The sequence below is a fragment of the Mus caroli genome, chromosome X (genome assembly GCF_900094665.2).
Source record: "Mus caroli chromosome X, CAROLI_EIJ_v1.1, whole genome shotgun sequence".
Lineage (NCBI taxonomy): Eukaryota > Metazoa > Chordata > Mammalia > Rodentia > Muridae > Mus > Mus caroli.
In genome coordinates, this window is record NC_034589.1 from 10,817,937 (window position 1) to 10,839,929 (window position 21,993).

At 38.6% G+C, this 21,993-nt stretch overlaps 1 protein-coding gene and 1 non-coding gene across 2 annotated transcripts in view; one reads left to right on the top strand and one right to left on the bottom strand.

Annotated features, from left to right (window-relative positions):
• Efhc2 (EF-hand domain containing 2) overlaps positions 1–4,093 on the bottom strand; it is a 183,214-nt gene extending 179,121 nt beyond the window's left edge. The window contains exon 1 of the mRNA XM_021153766.2: positions 3,987–4,093. Coding sequence (XP_021009425.1) covers positions 3,987–4,028 — 42 coding nt within the window. The 5' untranslated portion in view covers positions 4,029–4,093. The remainder of the gene's footprint in view (positions 1–3,986) is intronic.
• Positions 4,094–10,113: 6,020 nt separating this feature from the next.
• Positions 10,114–10,217, top strand: LOC115030120. Its single transcript, XR_003835748.1, has one exon. It is a non-coding gene; the product is annotated as a U6 spliceosomal RNA (small nuclear RNA).
• Positions 10,218–21,993: the final 11,776 nt, after the last annotated feature.

The following is a 21,993-nucleotide window of genomic DNA, read 5'->3' on the forward strand; positions in this document are numbered from 1 at the left end:
GTAGGGAAGTGGGGGGCGCTATGGGGGACTTTTGGGATAGTATTGGAAATGTAATTGAGGAAAATATGTAATAAAAATATTAAAAATTAAAAAAAAAGAAGAAGAGAGAGAATTGAGGAACAGAGATAAGAGGTGGGGAAAGAGAGAGAAATCACTTTTAGAGTTATTTCTAGAGAGAAGGGAGGAGCAGAGCTGTAAGGTCATGGCTAAAAGCTAGTCCGGTTTCATGTTGTAAATTTGACTTTAAAGACATAAAATGTAATGAAACAACAACAACAAAAATAAGAACCAAAATCACAATAAAAATAATGAAGCTAATTGGGTATGGAGCAGGTGATGAAACTCTACTCACATCAATTATATAAGTAAAATTGAAAATGAGTGACTGAGAGCATTTTCTTTGTAGAAGTGATATACTGGGTATAAGCCATAACATTGCCAAATAATGCATGCTTCAACATTTGCCCTAGTAATTTGGAAATACATTTCTAGTGAAGGATATCTTTATAAGAGAGATAGCTACAAAGAACTCTTTTAAAACTTAAATAGTTAATCATCAATAATGTCACTGTTGGGGCTGGAGAGATGGCTTTGCAGTTAAGAGCAGTAGCTGCTCTTCCAGAGGATGCAGTTCAGTTCCCCACACCCCCATGGCATCTCACACCTACTTATACCTCCAGTTCTAGGGAATATTACACGCTCACTTAGACATACAGGCAGGCAAAACACCAAAGCACATAAAATAAAAATAAATAAAGAAATCATTTTAATAATGTCATTGTTATTGTTCAGAAATTCTATGGATATGTATTTATGGTGAGACATAGCAAGTAATTGTTGACCATGGAAGTATACTCAATATAAAATCAAAGAAGTTTTAAAAAATTCTAGGATGCTTAACTTTCATTGGAAATATCAGTTTGAATGCATGTTGAATCCTTTTCTTTAAAATATATGTGTATTTCCTAACTTTGTTTTAAGAGCAATAAATTCGGGCTACAAACTGGGAGAAAATATTAGCAGCCCACATAGCAACAATGGTTGTTCATTAAAAACAACAACAACAAAATAACACCAACAACATCTCAAAAGTAAGGTAACAATCAAATTAAAACAAATAAGAGACACTAATGGACATTTTTTCAAAGGAGAGTACAAATGATTAACAATCTATCAACACCCCAGCCATTAGGGAAATTAAGATTAAAATGAGATATACTACATGTCTATTAAAATGGTTAAAATCCAAAATATTGACAACACCAAATGCTTTGCATAACACAGATTCATTGCTGCTGCCAATGCAAAACAGGCCACCAAACACAGGCTTCTCTAAGTACTAAGAGAATGGAGGCAGGAGGATCATGAGTTCAAGACTAAATATGAATTCCAACTGAGGCCAGACTGGGATATATGAGACCCTGTCTCATGGTAGGGTATTAGTTTCTTATCAAGTTAAACATACATAAACCATATGGCCAGTTTGTAGATTTGTGTGAAAGTCAAGTGTGCCCAAGAAAGGTCTCTCTGTAGCCCTGGCTGTCCTCAAACTCATTATGTAGCCAGACTGGCTTCAAACTCACAGAGATCCACCTGCATCTGCCTTTGCTTCTGCCTCTGCCTCTCTGCCTCCTCTGCCCCTCTGCCCCTCTGCCTCTCTGTCTCTCTGCCTGAGTGCAGGGATTAAAGGTAGGTATGAATGTTCAAGATTACTAGGAAGTTAGGTAAATGCATATTAAAAACAACAAAAGTGGGGCTGGGTGGACTGGAGAGCTGGCTCAGTGGTTAAGAATGCTTGCTGCTCTCCAGAGGACTGGAGTTTGGTAGTCAGAACCCTCAAGGACTCACAATTCCCTTGTAACTCCAGCTCCAGAGTGTCTAATGCTCTCTTCTGCCTTCCAAAAGCACATGAACACATGCAGCAAACACACATACAAATAAGTTTTAAAAATTAAAATAAATCTTTGAGACTGCAAAGAATTGTAGTTCAGCCACTGACCAAAATATGTAAAATTGAAAAGACTAAACAATATAAGCATTTAGAAACAAAAACACATAATTAAAAAAAGTGCTGGTGGCAATGAGAATAACGACTTTGCAGGGCTCACTAACGCTTTCTGTATCAGTGTCATACAATTGAGCAATCACAGTGAAAGAAATGAACAAGAGAACCATAGCAAGAGTATTTGTAAACACCCCAAAGAAGCTATCAAGAATAAACTAAACATAGGGATCTATATACATGACATATTCTTACAATGAAACATTATCCACATGGATAAATCTCACAAATATAATGCTGAACCAAAGAAGTCACAGAACAAAAAATACAGATATTTTCACCTATAAAAAGTTCCAAAGAAGCGCAATCTAACAATAGCAACAAAAGTTAAAATAGTGGTTCCAGTTGGAGAATGATGTACAGGTTAAAGGGGTGTGGAAAGGGTCATAGAGTTCCACATAAAATGCAAGCTACTCAGTTAAATTTGAATCTGAAACAACAAGTAATATTTTAGTAATAATAGGTCCAGGTAATATTCAGAACATTTATTTTTAACTGCTACAAATGGCATGCATAGTCAAGGGGGCTGCTTTTAGAGTAGTGGTAGTATTCTACTTCTTGATGTTCATTTTGTGATCATCCACTGCACATTTTTTCTGTACATGTGTTATTCTTCCCAATAAAAAAGTTTTATAAAAAGCAAAGTACACTTAGTACTATGTTGCTGATTTTAAAATATCTCATCCAAACAGTCTTTTTCCCTTCCCACCCTTAATCACTTCATGTGAGAGCTGAGATACTTCTGCAGGCAGTGGGCATCAGTAATCAGAAGCATAGCTGAGCCAAAAGCTGTAGGCTCTGCTTACATATTTTATTAAAATTACTTTTGCACAGCATGCTTCTTTATTTCTGGAATCTTTTTTCATGCCCTCCTTCTTGGAGCCTTTCTTATTTCGCTGACTTAATCTTTCCAAAGAGCATCACTTCGCTTCAGAGGACAGCCTCTAACTTATAGCAGTCAAGAAACAAAATGCACAAGCAATTGTTCAAAGTTGAACGGACTAGCTTATGTGAGGGGTTAAAAATCAACCTTAAACAGGACATCTACAACAATACTGGCTCTTTAGGGGCAGCAACTCAGATACAGACACTTCAAAATCTGTCAATTCAGTGTACTAAGTGTTTTGCAAACTTTGAGCTGAGGTTTACAAACCTCTTGAGTGGCTCCATGTGAATCTTTCTCATCAGTGTATATTACCTTCTCCTAAAGACACTAGCAAACCCAAGCAAAAGGCAGTAACCCCTATCAAACAAAAGCCTGACTGGTTTTCCTCCTGTTAGGTATGTGGCTATGTAATACTGAGTTCTTTGATGTTCTAGGAGATTGTAATGTTTTGATTTTGTGCTTTCATCTTGTCCTCCAGGTTTAAGTGCCTGTCTTCCTAGTGTGGCACTAAACTTTATAGGCTAATAGAAGGCTTCCCTATCTGCCATGCTTCCTTCTGAGTTTCTTCTATCTAGTACCAACATTTGTTTTTGCACACAGTGTACTAAAGATAATAATTAGACTCATGGGTTATAAAGACCAGCTGCCTGAAAGAAAACTACTACCACCACAAAGACCTCAGTTTCCTCAGCTGTAAATGGGAACAAAAAGATCTAATTCAAACAGCTGTTGAGAATATCCAAGGCAATTAAAGCATAGCACCCCACATACATTAAACACTCAGTGATTCTTTTTATCATCACTGTCACCAACTACTTTGGATGCCCCTGCTACCTGTACTTCGATGTCATGTAGGAAAAGCATTCAGATGCACTTTGAGAAAAAAGGAAGAGGGAACAAGAAGTTTTAGGTGTACTCAGCACACAGGAGTAAAAGGCAGGAGCTAGCTCACAGGTAGGATCTAGGAAGATGAACACTCGCAGATCCTGTTCTAAACCCCAGGATCTGGCCAGGACCTCAGGCTTCCTGCCTACTCACATTGCGGTTAAAGCTGTTGCCAGGCAGAAACGGTAGAGCCATGGCTGTCAATGTCCGATGAGGATGTAGGGCCCAACCAGAAAGAGATGAATGCCCTCAACCGCAGCTTGTTTGACCCCTGCGTTACCTGGAGACCGGAGATAGCGTCATGGAGGGAGGAGGGGCTAAGATAGGCGGGGTAGGGTAGGGGTCTTAGGGCGGAACCATGGCCTGGGAGGGGGTGAGGCGAGACAGAGTGGAGGTGGGGACGGGGCGGGGTCGAGTCTGCAGGGCCCCTCCCTCCCCCTCCGCCCCCCTGCTAATCTTCTTTCCCTGACCGCCCACCAGCGGAAGCTGCCTGTTTCTGACCCCACTGGTCTTCTGCGCTTACAGCTAGTGCTCGGTTTTCATTTATGCTGTTTTCTGCTTTCACTCTTTTTTTTTTTTCTAGAGCTCATATCCTCCTGTGACCTTCAGCTCACGAAATCTTGACATAGCATTGTTTTGCTATTTTGTTATCAAATGTAGTTAAAATGCCCAGAAAGGTACAGAAATCTGACGCTTATGAGCTTACAGAGCTGTGTTGCATTTACACCAGCCTCTATTTTTTAATTAAAGCGTTTGAGATGAATCTAAAACCACTCACCCCCTACTGGGAAAATCATTCCAAAGGTAAGCATGGCCTTCAGTTCTTCCTCTGATCCTTTCTTGTATGACCTAAGTGTGGAAAATCTAAAGTCCAATCAGCAGTGGCCAGGAGCAGGGTCAAGCAGCATAAAACAGGATGCCTCGTGCCTATAATCCTGGCACCCAGGAGGCCTGCGTTCCAAGCCAAACTAAGGGTTACTGTGAAATATGTCAAAAAACAAAACCAAAAAAATCAAGACTGCTCCACCAGGCACCCAGATGCCGAAAATGAAAACCTACAGTTAACTGCCCCACAGTCCTGCTTGCTGGACACCTTAGTATATTTATCACTCCCTCTGCTATTTCTGTTGAGACCCCTACGTCTAATTACAGCTTGCTTTACTCTATTCCTTAGAAGTGGAGGTAAGGACAACTGATCATGCGTATAGAGCCTCCCTTTGTCAAATTCCAACTGCAATTGTTACTCTCTGCTTTAAGAAAAGCTGCCTTCCCTTCCCCTGCAGGCCATCAAACTCCTTAGCCAGGCCTAGAGCCAAAGGAACACTTTTCATCTGTAGTGTACTGCTTTGACCCTCCTCTCCTCTTTTCCAGCTTCAAGAAACCTCTAGCTGTTTCCACCAGGATCTTCTGGGAATTTGCAAATCACTCTGTGTTCCAGAAACACACCTGTCTTCCCATGCTTCATCAAGGTAACCCTTTCTTGTTCGGATTTGGTTTAGTGTGAAAAGGAGGTACAGAAAGTTTTGCCATTGCTGGGAAATGAATGTTCCCTCAGCTCTGTCTGTACCCCTCCTCCATCTTCATTAAACATAATACACTCTGCTTGTACCTTCCTCCTCCTACATGGTAATCATATATTTACTTGGATTTCTGTTAAATGCCTGAAAACTCTTCAAAGACAGAGATTGTTCTTCAACAATCTTCAACTTTATTTTCTGTGTTTATAGAGTGTATATTTTGATTTGCCTCCCACAGACTCCTTCTGGTATAGGCATGCCCTCCAATCAGAATAACTCAAGCCCCTCCTGCCTCCTCTTTTAACCTATGGTTTTTATTTTTGAGATCTTTACATGATGACACATGTGAATAACAGTTCATCCATCTAATGTGCATGCTGTGATTAGAACACAAATCTGCTGTCATCTATTGTTGACAATTACTGTTTTCATTTATTTCACTAATTATTAACACTAATGCAGTGAGTGACATAAACCTCTTCTTTTGTTTGCTTTGGGGCTGTTTTGAGACAGTCTCACCACACAGCTCAAGTTGAGCTCAAACTAGGAAACTGTTATTCCTCCTGCCCCTACCTTCTCAGTGTTGGGATTATAGATGTATGTCACCAAGCCCAGGTTCTCCTAAATGAGTTTGAAAATCCTTTTCTTTGTTACTTTCTAAAGTGAACTAATTTAAAAATATTAGGTGTGATGGTTTGAATATGCTTAGCCCAGGGAGTGGTACTATTAGGAGGTATGGCCTTATTGGAGTGGGTTTGGCCTTGTTGGAGTAGGTATGTCACCATGGGGCTGGGTTTTGAGAGACTTTCATCCTAGCTGCCTGGAAATCAGTCTTCTGCTAGAGGCCTTCAGATGAAGATGTCAAACTCTCAGTTCCTTCTCCTGCACCATGACTGTCTGGATGCTGCCATGCATCTGCCTTATCAGACATTCAGATAATGGACTGAATGTCTGAACCTGTAAACCAGCCCAAATTAAATGTTGTCCTTTATAAGACTTGCCTTTGTCATGGTGTCTCTTTGCAGTGATGGAAACCCTAACTAAGACACTATGAGAGCTATAGCAACAGAACGGTGATATTTGGGAGGCTGGGGCAAGGGGATCACTAGTTCTAGTGAGTTTAAGGCCAGCCTAGGCTATATAGAGAGACCTTATCTCAAAATAAAAATGTTAACAAAAACAAACAAACAAAACAGGCTATGGATGTGGTTCAGTGTAGGATATGGTTCAGTGTAAAATGTTTGCCTAGAAATCACAAGACCACTATTAGAATATAGTACAACTAATTCCCATTTACACTTCATCAAGATTCAACTCTTTTGTCTCTTAGTACATTGGTTTTTTATCATTTTCTCTATATTTGAACTTTCTTACAGTAAACCTGAAGACATCATTATCTCACCTAAAATGTAAATCATGTCAGCTCTCCAAACAATGCCCTTTTGTCCAGAGTCCATTCTAACATTGTGTTTGTCTCTTAGTTCTCATGGATTGTTAGTCTCCTTTAATCTGGGGTAGCTCTTATAGTTTTTTGCTTTTTTTTCCCCTGACCTTGACATCTTTTTTTTCCCCTGACCTTGACATCTTTCAAGACAATCAGTCAGATACTGGAGGAAAAAGTCTTCCAGTTTATGATAACTACCATTTCTTTTGAGGTATGCCATAAAAGGAAGGATATATTTCCTTAGTTCAGCAAAGAATCAAACACATGACATTGTAATCTTACCATAACTGATGATGTTCACTTAAGATAGGATGCACTATACCAAGTTTTTGTCAATAGAAAGAAAAACAGATATTGATGTACACAGAAAGAAATATGTCACAAGTCAGGAGTTTCCACTGATATGTCTACTTTGAATCAGTACAGTAGAATGCTTGCTCTTGTTTCCCCCTTAGCACATGTATGTGTGTGGTTATATGTATACATGTTCACATATATGTATGGATGCATGTGCACATGTATGCAGAAATGTGAGGATGATGTTTGGTGTCTTCCTGGATCATTCTTCACTTAATATTCTGAGCCAGAGTTCTTCAATAAAGCAAAATCTCACTGTTGGGGCTAGTATAACTAGTCACCTTGCCCTGGGGATCCAATCTCTACTTCCTTTATGGTTATAGGATTATGAATACAGGTTTCACAAGTTCTACCCAGCTTTTTATGTGGATATTGGGATCCAAACTCTAGTCCTTAAGCTTGTGTAGCAAAGACTTTATCTAATGACCCATGTCCCCAGCTCTGGTGTTACCCTTTCTGCATCTAAAGCCTTAGAGGTGAACAAGCACTGACAAAGAAGTGAATGCTCATTTACTTATTTGTCAAATAAAGGCCACACAAGAAGTTGTGTAAAAGTAACGTTGATTTCCTCAGATATAATTGTCCTTTAGTAGGCTTACTGCCTCCATCTGCTACCCTAGGCCTATTCCTGAAAGGTTCTAGCCTCTTGAGAATCTAATCAAGGCATAGAATATTTTCAGCCTCTAAGACTTACTTCTGAATAAGCTCATCCTTTCTAGTTCCTTCTGAACTCTTGACTAGCTGGTTCAATTATGCTGTTCCAGCTCAAACTCCTCTCTAAGCCAACTGGTTCAATTTGGTTTCTCTCAGTTTCTCATTGAATTGCTCTGCTTGGCCTCAAGCTAACTCTAGCAATCTGTTCTAGTCTCTGGCTCCTCATTCTCCAAACCATCCTGTCTTCACCTGTGGATAGCTTGTTCTCTCTGCAATGTGTCTCTGTAAAACTGTCCCAGTAAATCTCTCTCTCTCTCTCTCTCTCTCTCTCTCTCTCTCTCTCTCTCTCTCTCTCTGTCTCTCTCTCTCTCTCTCTCTCTCTCTCTCTCTCTCTCTCTCTCGCCTGTTCTTAAGTAGTCTCTCTTTCCTGTCTGTTCTCATGAGAGTTGGGCAGACCTCATCTCTGACTCATTCTGTCAAATCTTTCTTTGATTTGTCACTTTGTTGTCCTCTCAACTAGAAGTCATTTTCAAATATGGCTGCTTCTTTCTACCAACTAACTTTACCTACATTGTTTGAGATTAAAGGTATGTACTAGGGACATGTCTGTATTCCAGCCAGATCATACTTTAATTGAGGGCTTGTCTGCATCCCAACCTCATAACTTAGAGGACCCTAGAAGGTCTTTGGATGTGATCCTCTCTCTGCCAACGTGGCCCGAATTGCTGGATAAAAATTCTTCCAAATAGTTTTAGAGCATCTAACTGATAGGTGGCTTTGTGGCAGATGAATGACTCTGCTTAGTATACAGATGGCCCTTAGTTTCTTCCCAGTCCCATGAAGGTAAAAAGCATCTAATCTAGGTTTATGTGAAATCCAAACCTACTATAGTGTTCAGTATTCGTTCTCAGCAATTTTCCTTTAGACTTAATGCTTTTAGTCAAAATACCAATCTCATATATTTTTTGGGTGTGTATGCCTCTCTCTTTGTGGGATGCCTATATTATTCATTTGTAAGCCAGTTTGGTTTATTCGTCTATAGATACTCCACAGTATTTATTCTTTGTCATATTATATATAAGCTGTATCTGTCCTATTTTAATCTGGGTAACTTGTCAAGTGATTTTTGTTTTTTCTTACTTTCATCAATCTGGCCTACTATCTGTTCTAAAATGTCATTACTTTTCTGCTTTCATACTTATTATTTTCTTCTAGATAGTTTCTTTGGGCACGTTTTCTTTTATGACTTTCAAAGTTAACACAATTCATACATTTCATTTATATTTACTGATGTAAGTGTATAAAACTACAGATTTTCTAGTGATCTCTAAAAATATCCAATAGTCTCAGATATTTACTGCTTTCATTACTTTTTTGCTTTTTTGGTTTTTTTTTTCAACCCAATGGTTGTTTAATAGATTTTCAATTTCTAGTTATAAGGCATATATGGACTTTAAATTTTATTTTTATTCTAGCTTAACAGCTGTGCTATCCCTGTGTTAAGAGGGAGGTTTGGAATCCTTCAAATTGTATAGAACTTACTGATGTTTTCTTTGTGACCTAATATTTATACAATAGAAAAGAAAGGCCTCAATTGTGCTCTAATGTTCAATGAGGGCCACTGGTGTATGTAGTTATTATGTTACTTGATGTTTCTGTGTCATTACTGTGACTGACACCTGATCCGCTTTGTACTGAAAGGCTTCTACTAGCCAGAGTTTCCAACCATATCTCCTTGAACCCTTAGCTATTGCTTTTAGAAGATGATTAGGGAGAGAGATGTATGTAGCTCTTGCTTGGAATGCGTGAGGCTGTGAGTTTCATCCTAGCAAAATAAGTCAATGATGGCTATTTGGTGGCTTAGATTTTTATAACTACTATATTACATTGTAAAATGGTTTTCATAGTTCACCGGTGAAGAATACATAGTGCTCTTACTGAAGACTGAGACCTTAGTTCCCTACACCCAAGTCCATTTCAGTGGCTAACTCTAACTGCCTCTAACTCCAGCTCCATGGAAATTATTTACTCTCTTAAAACATAAGGTATATAACTATTCTCTACTTTCCTAATAATATAATAATATGAAATTTCCTTGTTTTTACATTATAAGGGATGGATCTAAGACCTTGTCCATCCTCGGCAAACATTCTACCACTGAGATGAAGCTTCAGTACTTAAAATTCTTTCTTAAAGAGATTATATATGACACATAGAAAATTTTATACTAATATGCATAGTTTTACTTATGAAAGATGCATTTATCCTTTTTAGATGTGTATGGTCTTTTTAAAAATTAAGATAAAAGGTACTCACTTTGGCAGCACATATACTAAAATTGGAAGGATTAGAAGATGAGCATGGCTCCTGTGCAAGGATGACACACAAATTCATGAAGTGTTCCATATTTTTGGCTCCAGCTGCATATGTAGCAGAGGATGGCCTTATCTGGCATCAATGGGAGCAGAGGCCCTTGGTCCTGTGAAGGCTCGATGCCCCAGTGTAGGGGAATGTCAGGGCAGGAAGGCAGGAGTGGGTGGATTGGTGGGGGAGCACCCTCTTAGAGTCAAAGGGAAAGGAGATGGGATAGGGGGTTCACAGAGGGGAAACTGGAAAGATAATGTTTATATATATGTATGTATATATATATATATATATATATATATATATATATATATATATATATGACTATTCTTAGGCTAGTTAGCTCTTTCTGGTAGTATTTGAGGTAGCTGCACAGTAGGGGATTTTACTTCTGATACCATAATTCTGGTAAAAATCACATGACTTGGGAAGTCATAGACCTTAGATAGAAGTTACTGTTGTTATTTTGTTCAATCATTGTCTTACTTTTCTATTCCAATGACAAGACACCATGACCTAGGAAGCTTATAGAAAAAAGACTTTATTAGGGGCTTGCATATAGTTTCAAGTATTAGATTCCATGACCATCACAGCAGGGAACATGGCAGCAGGCAATCAGGGAGGTGCTAGAGCAGGATGAAAACTTACATCCTAATCTATAAGTAGGAGACAGAACAAGCTAAGTGGGAAAGGCATTAGCTTTTGAAACTTCCAAGCCTACTCCCAGTGACAAATCTCCTTCAACAAGACAATACCTATTAATCCTTCTCAAACAGGTCTACAAATTAGAACCAACCATTCAAATACATGAGCCTATGGGGGCCATTCTCATTCAAACTATCTCAATGGCCATGTTGTTAAATTGTCTTCTAAATATTTATGTTTATACCATAAAGAAGCTTTTTTTCAGTATGCACTAGTTAATGCAGAGAGGCATTCATTAAGTGCTGAGAACAAGAGACTGTATAATCAGCTCTAAGTGGGTCATCTATATCAACCTCAAGGCTCAGAGACTACTATGGAAGAAGAAATGGAAAGAATATAAGAGCCCAAGGGTGGGGAGGAACACTCTAAAATGCTGTCATCTGGACATGTCTTAGCTATCACATTCATGAACTCAACAGCTATGGTTACTGCACCAGACCTACACAAGTACAAGACATCCATCCAGAACAGATGGGGGAGGTGCTCTCAAACCTCACCCCTTAGTGAGGAGCTATTTGCCACTGATAGGGAGTGGGGTCCTTTTATTCCTTTCATATACATGCCTCCAATGACATCTTACTTCCCACCATACCTTAACTTCTAAGGGCAACTACTATCTTCCAAAAACATCAAGCTAGAGACAAAGAACAAAGCCTTTAAACTTATGAAACTTTGGATACTATTCTAAAGTCAAACTATGGTATAATCTCATAAGACTTACTTTTTAAACACTAAGTCTTATTTTCTTATACTAGTCAACATGGGTCTCCCTTAAGAGAAAATATTAGAATGTTTCCCTTAAAAATAAAACTAAAACATCAGTCAACTCAACTCAAATCTCTTCTATAAAATTTGCATAGAATGTTATACCTCTAGTTTATCTATTGTGCTGGTTAGGGGTTTTTGTTTGTTTGTTTGTTTGTTTTGTTTCTGTTTGTCTGTTTGTCCGTGTGGAAGAGGGAAATCCCAACTGAGAAAATACCTACATCAGAGTAGTCTGCAGAAAAGCTTTTGGCATATTTTCTTGATTAATGACTGATGTGGGGTAGCACAACCCAGGGTGGTACTAACCCTGGGCAGGTGGCGTCAGATTATATAAGAAAGTAAGCTGAGTAATCCATGGAGAGGGGTTCAGTAAGCATCATCCTTCCATGATCTCTATTTCAGCTCCTGCCCCCAGGTTCCTGCCTTGAGTTTTTACCCTGAATTCCTTTCCTGATGGACTGTTATTTGAACATATAAGACACATAAGTTCTTTCTTTCCCAAATTGTTTTTGGTCAGTGTTTTATCATAGCAATGGAAAGAAAATGAGAGCATCTATGATAGCTGATAGAGTATAAAGGCTACATAAATAACTGTTACACCTTCCTAATGTTCAGTAATACAGTAGAATACCCATGGGTAATGGAAATTACATGTTTTACACAAGCTGGCAAAGAATTCTGAATGTTCACAACATGAAGAAATGTCTGAAGTGGTGGATATGCCAATTGCATGATATGATTATTATGTATTAGGTGTATGTATTAGAATACCATGTAATTTGTCTTGAACATATCTAATTATAATCTGACAATTAAAAAATACATTTAAAGCAGTTATACGGAGGCATTTAGGAGATATGGTAATATGTATATGATAATGGTACTGAGTAGAGTCTGTCCATGTTTATTGTTAAATGCTATTTTCAAAAACTCCTTTTGGTTGAATCTAGGGTACAGAGGGCAGATTGTATAGGTCATTTAGTCAACAGTTCTAAACATTGTGTTCACAGGGTCTGCTTCTCTTCTTTCTTGTGCTGGATTACTTTCCTTCATGGTAGATTATTTTCCCATGTGTCAATTAATGCTTATGGTTATCCTGCTTAGGGCAACTCAACAAAGCAGTGCTAAATGGAGTGTTTTCTTACTATGTCATAGGCCATATAAACTGCACACTGTTTTGTAAAAAACATATTCTATAAACACAGGTTTTTTGTTCTAGGTGGAGCATACTTTTTCTTTAAAGAATGAGTTCAAATAAGAGACATAGTCATAAGAGTAGTGATTGCCTAAGAAAAATCTAGGGACTAAAACTACCATGCATCACCCCTCAACCTCATGCTCATACCTGCCATCTCTTTGGTGCCTATTGTTATATACACTTTGTGTATATCCTATGCATATTGTCTGTTTCATATGCACAAAGGTTTATTTATTTTTTATTAGATATTTTCTTTATTTATATTTCAAATGTTATGCCCTTTCCTAGTCTCCCCTCCAAAAATTCCCTCTCCTCTCCATTTTCTGCCTGCTCCCCAACCCACCCATTCCTGCTTCCTGACCCAGGCATTCAACTATACTAGGGCATAGAACCTTCACAGAACCAAGGGCCTCTCCTCACTAGGCCATCCTCAGCTACATATGCAGCTAGAGCCATGAGTCTCTCCATGTGTTTTCTTTGATTGGTAGTTTAGTCCCAGGGAGCTCTGGGGTTTCTGGTTAGTTCATATTGATGCTCCTCCTATGTAGCTTCAGACCCCTTCAACTCTCTGGGTACTTTCTCTAGCTCCTTCATTGGGGACCTTGTGCTCCATCCAATGGATGACTGTGAGCATCCACTTCTGTATTTTCCAGGCACTGTCAGAGCCTCTCAGGAGACAGCTATATAAGGCTCCTGTCACCAAGCTCTTGTTGGCATCTGCAATAGTGTCTGGGTTTGGTGGTTGTTTATAGGATGGATCCCCAAGTGGGGCAGTTTCTAAATGGTCATGACTTCAATATGTGCCCTGAACTTTGTCTCTGCAACTCCTTCAATGGATATTTTGTTCCCCCTTCTAAGAAAGATCGAAGTGCCCACACTTTGGTTTTTCTTCTTCTAGAGATTCATGTGTTTTTCAAATTGTATCTTGAGTATTCCAAGATTCTGTGCTAATATCCACTTATCAGTGAGTGTATATCATGTCTATTCTTTTGTGATTGGGTTACCTCACTTAGGATGATATCTACCAGATCCATCCATTTGTCTAAGAACTTCATAAATTCATTGTTTTTAATAGCTGAGTAGTACTCCATTGTGTAAAGTACCACATTTTCTGTATCCATTCCTCTGTTGAAGGAAATATGGGTTCTTTCCACCTTCTTGCTATTATAAATAAGGCTGACACCATTGCATACACTAGCAAGATTTTGCTGAAAGGACCCAAATATAGCTGTCTCTTGTGAGACGATGCCGGGGCCTAGCAAACACAGGAGTGGATGTTCACAGTCAGCTATTGGATGTATCACAGGGCTCCCAATGGAGAAGCTAGAGAAAGTACCCAAGGAGCTAAAGGGATCTGCAACCCTATTGTTGGAACAACATGATGTACTAACCAGAACCCCGGAGCTCTTGTCTCTAGCTGCATATGTATCGAAAGATGGCCTAGTCGGCCATCAATGGAAAGAGAGGCCCATTGGACTTGCAAACTTTATATGCCCCAATATAGGGGAATGCCAGGGCCAAAAGAATGGGAATGGGTGGGTAGGGAAGTGGGGGGCGCTATGGGGGACTTTTGGGATAGCATTGGAAATGTAATTGAGGAAAATATGTGATAAAAATATTAAAAATCAAAAAAAAAAATAAGGCTCCTATGAAAATAGTGGAGCATGTGTCCTTATTATAAGTTGGAGCATGTTCTGGGTATATGCCCAGGAGTGGTATTGCTGGGTCCTTGGGTAATACTATGTCCAATTTTCTGAGGAACCACCANACTGATTTCCAGAGTGGTTGTACCAGCTTGCAGTACCACCAGCAATGGAGGAGGAGTGTTCCTCTTTCTCCACATCCTTNCCAGCATCTGNTGTCATCTGAGTTTTTGATCTTAGCCTTTCTGACTGGTGTGAGGTAGAATCTCAGGGTTGTTTTGATTTGTATTTCCCTGATGATTAAGGATGTTGAACATTTTTTCAGGTGCTTCTCAGCCATTCAGTATTCCTCAGTTGAGAGTACTTTGTTTAGTTCTGTACCCTATTTTTTAATGGGGTTATTTGAATTTCTGGAGTCCAACCTCTTGAGTACTTTTTTTTTTCTTAGATATTTTCTTTATTTACATTTCAAATGTTATACCCTTTCCTATTTTCCCTTCCAAAAATCCCTTATCCCCTACCCCCTAACCCTGCTCCGCAACCCACCCCCTACCATTCCTAGTCCTGGCATTCCCCTATAATGGGGCACAGAGCCTTCACAAGTCTAAGGGCCTATCCTCCCATTGATGTCCGACTAGGCCATCCTCTGCTACATATACAGCTAGAGCCACACGTTCAACCATGTGTTTTCTTTGATTGCTGGTATAGGTCCAAGGAGCTCTGGGGATACTGGTTAGTTCATATTGATGTTCCTCATATGCAGCTTCAGACCCCTTCAGCTCCCTGGGTACTTTCTCTAGCTCCTTCATTGGGGACCTTGTGCTCCATCCAATGGATGAATGTGAGCATCCACTTCTGTATTTGCCAGACACTGACAGAGCCTCACAGGAGACAGCTATATCAGGCTCCTGTTGGCAGGCTCTTTTTGGCATCTGCCTAGTGTCTGGATTTGGTGGTTGTTTATAGGATGGATCCCCAAGTTGGGCAGTCTCTGGATGGTCTTTCCTTAAGTCCCTGCTCCGAATGTTGTTTCTGTAACTTCTTCCATGGGTATTTTGTTCCCGCTTCTGAAAGGATTCTGAGCTTCTGGGCTAATATCCACTCACCACTGAGTGTATATCATGTGTGTTCTTTTGGGATTGGGTTACCTCACTCAAGATGATATCCTCCAGATCCATACATTTGTCTAACGAATTTCATAAATTCGTTGTTTTTAATAGCTGAGTAGTACTCCATTGTGTAAATGTACCACATTTTCTGTTTCCATTGCTCTGTTGAGGGACATCTGGGTTCTTTCCAGCTTCTGGATATTATAAATAAGGCTGCTATGAACATAGTGGAGCATGTGTCCTTATTATAAGTTGGAGCATGTTCTGGGTATATGCCCAGGAGTGGTATTGCTGGGTCCTTGGGTAATACTATGTCCAATTTTCTGAGGAACCACCAAACTGATTTCCAGAGTGGTTGTACCAGCTTGCAGTACCACCAGCAATGGAGGAGTATTTCACTTTCTCTACATCCTTGTGAGCATCTACTGTCATCGGAGTTTTTGATCTTAGCCATTCTTACTTGTGTGAGGTAGAATCTCAGGGTTGTTTTGATTTGCATTTCCCTGATTATTAAGGATGTTGAACATTTTTTTCAGGTGCTTCTCAGCCATTCAGTATTCCTCAGTTGAGAATTTGTTGTTTAGCTCTGTACCCCATTTGTTAATAGGGTTGTTTAGTTTTCTGGAGTCCAATTTCTTGAGATATATAGATATAGATATAGATATAGATATAGATATAGATATAGATATAGATATTGGATATTAGCCCCCTATAGGATTTAGGATTGGTAAAGATCTTTCCCCAATCTTTTAGATAGCTTTTGGTCTTATTGAAAGTGTCCTTTGCCTTATAGAAGCTTTGTAATTTTATGAGGTTCCATTTACCAATTCTTGATCTTACAGGACAGGATGGTGCTCTTCTGTTCAGGAATTTTCCCCCTGTGCTCATATCTTTGAGGCTCTTCATCACTTTCTCCTCTATAAGTTTCAATGTCTCTGGTTTTATGTGGAGTTCCTTGATCCACTTGGACTTGAACTTTGGACAAGGAGATAATAATGGATTAATCCCCAATCTTCTACATGATTACTGCCAGTTGAGCCAGCACCATTTGTTGAAAATGCTGTCTTTTTTCCACTGAATGGTTTTAGCTCCTTTGTCAAAGATCAAGTGACCATAGGTGTGTGGGTTCTTTTCTGGGTCTTCAATTCTATTCCATTGATATACCTGTCTGTCATTATACCAGTACCATGCAGGGTATTTGTTGTTGTTGTTGTTTCTTTGGTTTTGGGTTTTTTGTTTATTTTTGTGTTTTTTAATCTCAATTGCTCTGTAGTACAGCTTGAGGTCAGACATGGTGATTCCACTAGAGGTTCTTTTATTGTTGAAAATGGTTTTTGCTATCTTAGGATTTTTGTTATTACAGATGAATTTGCAAATTTCCCTTTCTAACTCTGTGAAGAATTGAGTTGGAATTTTGATGAGGATTGCATTGAATTTGTAGATTGCTTTTGGCAAGATAGCCATTTTCACTATATTAATCCTGCCAATCCATGAGCATGGGAGATCTTTCCATCATCTGAGAACTTCGATTTCTTTGTTCAGAGACTTGAAGTTCTTATCATACAGATCTTTCACTTCATTAGTTAGAATCACACCAAAGTATTTTATAATATTTGTGACTAATTTGAAGGGTGTTGTTTCCCTAATTTCTTTCTCAGCCTGTTTATCCTTTTTGTAGAAAAAGGCCATGGATTTGTTTTAGTTAATTTTATATTTAGCTACTTTACTGACGTTGTTTATCAGGCTTAGGAGTTCCCTGGTGGAATTTTTGGAGTCAGTTCAATATACTGTCATATCATCTGCAAATAGTGATATTTTGACTTCTTCTTTTCCAATTTGTATTCTTTGTTCTCCTTTTGTTGTCTATTTGCTCTGGCTAGGACTTCACGTACTAATTGAATAGGTAGGGAGGAAGTGAGCATCCTTTTCTAGTCCTTGATTTTAGTGGGATTGCTTCAAATTTCTCTCCATTTAGTTTGATGTTGGCTACTGTTTTGCTGTATATATTGCTTTTATTGTGTTTAGGTATGGGCTTTGAATTCCTGATCTTTCCAAGACTTTTATCATGAATGAGTATTGGATTTTTTCAAATGTTTTCTCAGCATCTAATGAGATGATCATGTGGCTTTTGTCTTTGAGTGTGTTTATATAGTGTTATATATGTTCATGGATTTCCATATATTGAACCATCCCTGCATCCCTTGGATGAAGCCTACTTGATAATGATGAATGATCGTTTTGATGTGTTCTTGGATTCTGTTTTTGAGTATTTTATTGAGTATTTTTGCATTGATATTCACAAGGGAAATGGGTCTAAAGTTCTCTTTTTTTGTTGTGTCTTTGTGTGGTTTATGTATCAGAGCAATAGTGGCTTCATAGAACGAAATGGGCAGAGTACCTTCTGTTTCTATTTGTGGAATAGTTTCAAGAGTATTAGAATTAGGTCCTCTTTGAAGGTCTGATAGAACTCTGTACTAAACCCATCAGGTCCTGGGTTTTTTGTTTGTTTGTTTGTTTGTTTGGGAGACTATTAATGACTGTTTCCCCTTTTCATTTCTGGTTTTATTGATTAGGATACTGTCCCTGTGTTCTTGGGACCATTTGCTTGGAAAATTGTTTTCCTGCCTTTTACTCTGAGGTAATGTCTGTCTGTGTCCCTGAGGTGGGTTTCCTGTATGCAGCAAAATGTTGTGTCCTGTTTATGTATCATCTGTTAGTCTATGCCTTTTTATTGGGGAATTGAGTCCATTGATATTAAGAGATATTAAGGAAAAGGCTTTTTTGCTTCTTGTTATTTTTGTTGTTAGAGTTGGAATTTTCTTCATGTGGCTATCTTCTTTTAGGTTTGTTGAAAAGTTACTTTCTTGCTTTTTCTAAAGTGTAGTTTCCTTCCTTGTGTTGGTGATTTCCATTTATTTTCCTTTGAAGGACTGGATTTGTGGAAAGATATTTTGTAAATTTGGTTTTGTCATGGAATACCTTTGTTTCTCCATATATGGTAATTAAGAGTTTTGTTGGGCCTTGCATTTGTGCTCTCTTAGGGTTGGTATGACATATGCCCAGGATCTTCTGGCTTTCATAGTCTCTGGGAAGAAGTCAGGTATAATTCTGATAAGTCTGCCTTTATATGTTACTTGACCTTTTTCCTTTACTGATTTTAATATTCTTCCTTTGTTTTGTGCATTTGGTGTTTTAATTATTATGTGACAGGAGGAATTTCTTTTCTGGTCCAAACTGTTTGAAGTTCTGTAGGCTTCTTATATGTTCAGGGTCATTTCTTTCTATAGGTTGGGGAAGTTTTCTTCTATAATTTTGTTGAAGATATTTACTGGCCCTTTGATTCGGAAATCTTCCTTCTCGTCTATACCTATTATCCTTAGGTTTAGTCTTCTCATTGTGTCCTGAATTTCCTGGATATTTTGGGTTAGTATCTTTTTGCATTTTGCATTTTTTTGACTGTTGTGTCAACGTTTTCTATGGTATTTTCTGCACCTGAAATTCTCTCTTCTATCTCTTGTATTCTGTTTGTTATGCTTGCATCTATGGCGCCTGAGTTCTTTCCTAGGTTATCTATTTCCAGAGTTGTCTCCCTTTGTGATTTCTTTATTTTTTCTACTTCCATTTTAGATCTTAGGTGGTTTTGCTCAATTCTTTCACTTGTTTGGATGTGTTCTCCTGTATTTCTTTAAGGGAATTATTTATGTCTGTCTTACAGTCCTTGATCATCATCATGAGAAGTGACTTTAGATCCATATCTCGCTTCTCTGGTGTGATGGTGTATCCAAGACTTGCTATGGTGGGAAAGTTGGGTTCTAATGATGCCATATAACCTTGGTTTCTGTTGCCTCTGTTCTTATGCTTGCTTCCCGCCATCTGATTATCTCATGTGCTCCCTGCCCTCAATATATCTGATTGGAGCCTGTCCTTCCTGTAATACCAGTTGAGGCAGATTTTCTCAGAGTCCAGCTTTCTTGGTGATCCTGTGATTGTGGGATCCTGTGATGCTGAGATTCTGGGTGTTTCAGAGTTCTTTGCAGTCAAGCTTCCTCTGAGACCCTGAGATCTTGGTGTGACCAAGCTCCTGAGATCCCTGGATTCTGGGATCCTGGGATCCTAAGATCCTGGGCATTTTAGAGCACCTGGAAGTGGTACCTCCTCTGGGGACTGTGGGGCTGTCCACTGAGTTCTAAACCAAGGTAGACCAGTGCCAACTGGAAGGAACCTGAGCCACTGATCAGGTGGGGTTCCTGTGTTTGTGCTCCAGCTGTCCCCAGGCACCCTGTTTCTATTGGAATAGATGTTGTGTTCCACTCACCAGTGATACTAAGATCCTGGATGTGCTAGGGCGCCTGTGGGGTGGAGAGTCCTCTGAAGACCGTGGGACTGACCACCAAGTATAGGCCCAAGGTGGCCTGGTGATAGTGGTGACCAGAAGGGCACAACGATTTATTGATCCAATAGTTGTATTTAAATCAATAGTTATTTAACAAGTGTCCTGATGGATCAGGACATTTCCCAGTCACTGCAATAAAGAAATGACTTGGATTCTTGCTTAGCTTTACCCCAGTTCAGGGACCATTGCCAGTCAAGCACTCTGTTAGGTAGAGTGACATTTCAAGATACCTCAGATCCAAGATTCTTGGGTGTTTGTAGTTTAGAAATTATAGCTTCTTATGTTCATTTTCACTCAAGAGCATACATCTTCCTGTTCTGTCTCACAGATGTATCCAGCACTAAGCATCATCTAAAAGTGATTTATAAGACACCCCCAGAAATAACCAAACAATCTTGGGGCATGCCAAGACCGGTGCTAGGCAACAGAGTTATTGATGTTCAAAGAGTTTGTTGAACATCCACATAAGAAAAAAAAAGTTCAACAAGGCCAACAACTCTAACACTTTTAAGCAAGCTCTAACTGGCCTAGAAGCAACTAAATACTTTGCTGAGGTAGAGAATTTCTTTTGAGGAATGAGGTTATTTTACATGCTGGATCCTATCTACAAGATGCAGAAGAATATTCTGTGCAAACTTTTTTTTTCTCCTCTGGGGCAAACTTGCCTGTCAGTTCCTCTCTACTTGAATGTTCTCCTCAATAATCTTCCCTGTTCTCCTCCACTCCTGAAAACCAAATGCTCTTCTCTATCAGTTTCCTTGAAATGGTTTTATCCACATTTCAACCTCTCATCCTGAACGTCGAAAGAATTTATACCACTTATTCACAAAAACAGAAAAAACAGAAAAAATGGGAACATAGTAATTCATTCTGTTAGAGCAGTATTTCTCTGACACCAAAATCAGACAAAGCTATCACCAGAAAAGGAAACTGTATCATTTCTTACCAATAAAGACTCAGAAAGAAATGAAAAACTGGAGTGTATTTCAGTGGTAGAGCACATGTCTGGCATGCAAAAGTCCCAGATTACACCCTTAGCTACATTGAAAGAGAAACAGAAATCTTCAATAAAAATACTAGCAAAGCAAATCCAGTAACATAAAGAATTATAGAGCTAAAACCAAGTGGGATTTGATTCAAGAATGCAAAGTTTGCTTAGCATCTTAAAAGAAAATGATGTAATGTCCCATATTAACTGAATGTGGGGAGGGTCCCAAAAATACTGGTGGCAGCTGAAGACATTCTCAGTATGAAATGACCAAAAATTAACACAAAATCAAATAGATATCAAAGAGATAGTGAATCCAATATTATGTTATGTCTTCACTATTGCCTTATTTATGAACATATAGCACTCTGTACATTTTCATGCCACAGAACACTAACCAGAGCTCAGCTCAGATGTGATATTCCTCTAGGTTATGAGTTGTGTTTTTTTTTTAAGTTCTCTGCTGTTTTTAAAAAAATGTGCTTTTTCATATTTATTCCTCAAAAGCAAAATTGGAGAGAATAAAAATTGAAACAAACTTGCTAGGGAAACTTTAGTCACAGAAATTATTTTTCCCTATTTGTCTAATTTCTAGTATATGTCACATTTTCAGGCTAGGGATATAGCTCAATGGTAGTATACCACTGAGTATATGTAGGTCCTACTATGTTTAGGACCTTGACTTTGATCTCTAACATCACAAAAAATCATGTTTAGGTGGACAAAATAAAGCCTATTGGGCAATTCTAACCCATTATTATTCATACTAAATATTTATGCACCGAAATTTTTTTTAACATGTGCATTCTGATTCGAGATTAGTATAATATTCCTGTCATTGGTTAATTTTCAATTATAATAAAAGACTTTACCACTTTGTTTATTTTTATATTTTATGTGTAGTATATACACATATATACTACATGTTTGTGTGTCAAATCCTCAGCCAAGATTTAATTCTTTATGTAAAAATGGTCACATGTATCTCCTTAGGAAGCAAAGTTGATTTATTTTTCTTTTTTT